The sequence below is a fragment of the Gossypium arboreum genome, chromosome 8 (genome assembly GCF_025698485.1).
Source record: "Gossypium arboreum isolate Shixiya-1 chromosome 8, ASM2569848v2, whole genome shotgun sequence".
NCBI classification, from domain to species: Eukaryota; Viridiplantae; Streptophyta; class Magnoliopsida; order Malvales; family Malvaceae; genus Gossypium; species Gossypium arboreum.
In genome coordinates this window covers 15,365,122-15,369,087 of record NC_069077.1, presented here as the reverse complement: position 1 = coordinate 15,369,087, position 3,966 = coordinate 15,365,122, and the positions used below count along the sequence as shown (strand labels likewise).

The 3,966-nt window shown below is 33.0% G+C and overlaps 1 protein-coding gene across 1 annotated transcript; it reads left to right on the top strand.

Moving 5' to 3' along the window:
• Positions 1–586: 586 nt before the first annotated feature.
• LOC108469365 (putative cytochrome c oxidase subunit 6b-like) lies at positions 587–1,438 on the top strand. Its single transcript, XM_017770255.2, has 4 exons — positions 587–895; positions 985–1,055; positions 1,126–1,201; positions 1,275–1,438. Exons 1-4 carry the CDS (start codon positions 707–709, stop codon positions 1,323–1,325), a joined length of 387 nt encoding a protein of 128 aa, XP_017625744.1. The 5' UTR covers positions 587–706; the 3' UTR covers positions 1,326–1,438.
• Positions 1,439–3,966: the final 2,528 nt, after the last annotated feature.

The window sequence follows — 3,966 nt, the reverse complement described above, 5'->3', positions numbered from 1 at the left end:
AATTTTATACATTAACACATTATTTAAAATGAAATTAATTGAATTTATTTTTGAAAATTTTAAATAATATATCATTATCTGATTTATTGACGATGCATAAAATTATACTACAACAAATATAATATTAATTAATTAAAGTTTTAAAGGGTTTAAGAATAATTTTTAAAAATATATATTTATAAAAGTTTATAGGCAAATATTTCTATTTCAATGCGCAAAGCCAGAATTCACTACCATTTCTAAAACGTTTTGAGATAGTTTCGGTTTAAGCCCAAGGTTTTTGGTGGGGCATTGTGCTATAGTCCGAATGGATGGAACCTTTATCCCTCCCGAGCTGTCCATATTTGAGCTTGTAGGCCTATTCCCCAAATGTTCATCCAATATCAAAGCATAAGTATCAACGAGCTTCCCTGACGTCTAACAAAAAAGAATTACCTGTTGGGTTATGGCGGCGAGCGGCAGCTATCCAGTGCATGCAAAGGCAAAGACACATCAGTAACCTACCAATGCACAAGTGTCTCCTTTTACTACTACGTGTCTCCATTCCAGGTACACTCCAATCAAAATGCTAATCATTTATCTAACCTCATTTTTGAAGGAAAAAAAAAAAAAAAAGAGGCTACGAGAGAAGTGTTTCTCTGTGTTTGAGATAACAAACCGAAGTAACATATTTTTCCAGCAAAAAAAGTGAAGTGATCAAATAGCCATGTCGAGTACGGGCGCCGCTGTAGATCCCCGCAATAAGATGAGGGCAAGAGACGTGAACAGGGTGGCCAGAGGTGAGCAAGCTCCTAGGCCGGTCCACGAATATGGCACCGTTTCGGCACCGCCTAGTCCTCAATCCACCTCGCCACCTCCTGCTCAAAATATAGCTATCAAAGACATGGCTCGCAAGGTTCATGCTTATCTTTTATGAAAATCAATATTTGTTGGTGAATAAATAAATGGGTGATGATAGGATATAGGTGTTCGATAAACATACAGGTTGCGGAGGGAGAGGAGGACGTAGCACCAAAAGCAAGCCACTGTTACGACTCCTACGTTGAATATCATAAGTAAGGTTTAATTTATACAGACGTGGTTGAAATGAGTTAAAAATTAACGAAAAATTAACTGATATCCAAGGTGCATTAAAGACAAGGATGCTCCCCAATGTGACAAGTTGGCAAGGCATTTCCGGTCACTATGTCCCGATGAATGGGTAAGTAAAAGGGTTTTGTCTTTATTTTGCACAGATGATGATATGCCTAAACATAATTTGTTTGTTTAATTAGATTGAAAGATGGGATGAAGCGAGAGCGGTCGGAACCTTCCCTGCCATATGAAGACGAGAATATCATTATTACTACTTGCTTTGGTTTTTTACTTAACATGATGTGGCAAACTAATTACTATCCTATAAGATTAGATCAATATTAAATTCGCTTCTTAATCTTAATGGTATCTTTTAAAAAAATTTCAAAAAGCATTTAGTAATTATAAATAGAAGAATATATATATATTAAAAATAATTCTGAATCAAATTTCCATTTTATGTAATCATCGAAATTTTTAATAACATAATAATTATAATTTTTGTTTACGGTGAGATAGCAGGGTTTTTTCATATCATTGCCTTGAGTATAAAGTAATTTTAAAATTTATAGTCAATATTTACTTTTTAATGGACCTATAGAATGTGGAGGAAATCGAATATATATACACTAATTATGCTTAATTTAATATTTAGTATTTAAATTAGATATAGGTATAACAATTTTTCTAATTTAGTATTTAGAATTTAAATTTGACAATTTTTTAATTTAGTACTTAAATTTAATTTGTTACCCAAACTTTTAATGATATAAAAGTTATTTAAAACATTAATTGTGTTAAAAATTATGTTATGTTATGTTATAAAATATTGTTAATTTTAAAGGAAATTTGTGTGCATTGAATTATATTTAAAAACACAAGAGTTTTATACTTTTAACAGAGTGTTTGAAATTAATTATCAACTCTATTCCTTTCTCAATCATTAAAAATTTAAATATTATGTTTTAAAGAAAGTTTAAATATTATTATGGTGTTTAGTTTAAAGTTCAAAATGTATATAAATTTTAGTTGGTTTTATATAAATATAAAAATATATGCTCATAATAATGCTATTGATTTAAAAAACATTTTAAATATTATATTAATTTAATCAAACTTTTAAATAATAAAATTATAGATGAATGTATACATCTTATCTGATCACTATAATATGCTGGACAAATTATTTTAAGGACTCATTTAATATTTAAATTTTAGACTTGTTAGGATTTCGACCCGATTAAGCAACGAACAAGAAAATAGCAGAATAAATTGAGAAATTGAACACACAAATTTAACGTGGAAAAACCCCTCCAAAGAGGATAAAAAACCACGGGCAAAGATAATTTTATTATAATGGCAAAAGAACGAAGAGTACAAAAGATGGAGATAAAAGTAAACCCCGAAAACTCGAAAATAAAAAACCCACAAAACGTAAACACAAAATTCTCTAAATGTGTTATGAGTTCTAATCTCTAATGGTTGTTTTCTAAGGTTGTAAAAGAGCCTATTTATAGGCTAAATTCATAAGTCAAATAATAGTAAAATAATCTAAACTAATCAGTGTTTGATTGAAACAAGTAAACAGAGTTTAACTGAAAGACTATTTTTCAAATTTGACTGAAAATAGGAGTCATATTTAACAAATCTCCACCTTAACTCATATTTCCACAACACCATCTTTGCCAAAGCTCGCCATGAGCCTATTTTGAACTATGCAGGGAATTAACTGAGTCGAATTTGTGCTTAGAAATTGGAAGACTTCTAGCCTTCGACTTGTACACTGCCAGATCAAAACTAACTCGGGTCTGATTTTCACGAACACAGTGCCCTAACTTTTCAAAACCTGCATCTAAAAGAGAACCTCTCTTCAACGAAACAGTCATACCTTTTTCCCTTGCCTCCGCTCCAAACAAGTTGACTTCAACTCCGTAACGGACGAGGGACGTCCGATTTCACCGGTCATTGTATAACCTTCCAGAATATAAAGACTGCCGGTTCTTTTACCTTTTAACAAAACGAGAGCTCCACGAGATACTTTAATACCGCTCGACTCGATGTTGATTTTGCATCCTTTCAAGTCTAAAATACTTAAGGAGATGAGATTCTTTCGTAAATCAGGTACATATCTGACATCTGAGAGTGTCCTAATCGTCCCATCGTGCATCTTAATTTTAACAGTACCAATACCAATTACCTTACTAGATGAATCGTTTCCCATGCGCACAACTCCACCTTCAATTGAACTGTATGTGGAGAACCATTCTCTATTGGGACACATGTGGAAAGAACATCCTGAATCTAGGATCCACTCGGACGTGAGCTTGGTGTTATCACTTGTTGACACTAACAAGAAATCATCCCCATTTTCATCGGCCAAATTAGCACCAGCTACATCTTCCTTGTTACTCTCAGCAGCTTTTTTATTTCGCAGTTTATAACAATCTGCTTTGACGTGACCTAACTTTTTACAATAGCGACACCTTTTATCTCGTTTCTTTGATGCTACCAAAACGAAAGCTTGCCTATCTGTCTTGCTATCCAAATGAAGCTCATTGTCGAGTTTGTCTCTACTCAACAAATAACCCTTCACATCTTCGAACGAGAGTTTGTCTCTGCCATAAATCAGGGTCTCCCTGAAAGACTTGTATGAAGGGGGTAAAGAGCACAATAATAGCATAGCCTGATCTTCATCGTCAATATGAACCTCAACATTCTTTAAATCATTTAAAAGAGTAATGAATTGACTGATGTGATCTCTAAGAAGCTCACCTTCGTTCATGCGAAACGTAAATAGACGTTGTTTCAACACTAAACGATTAGCCAGAGACTTAGTCGCATAAAGAGTTTCTAACCTTTTCCACAAAGCAGATGAGGTCTTCTCCATCAATA

Bases quoted from the DNA above. Each gene is read 5' to 3' on its own strand.
- LOC108469365 (XM_017770255.2), top strand. From the start codon at position 707: ATGTCGAGTACGGGCGCCGCTGTAGATCCCCGCAATAAGATGAGGGCA. The intron at 896-984 runs GTTCATGCTTAT...ATAAACATACAG, and splicing joins TCAAAGACATGGCTCGCAAG to GTTGCGGAGGGAGAGGAGGA. The intron at 1,202-1,274 runs GTAAGTAAAAGG...TTGTTTAATTAG, and splicing joins CACTATGTCCCGATGAATGG to ATTGAAAGATGGGATGAAGC.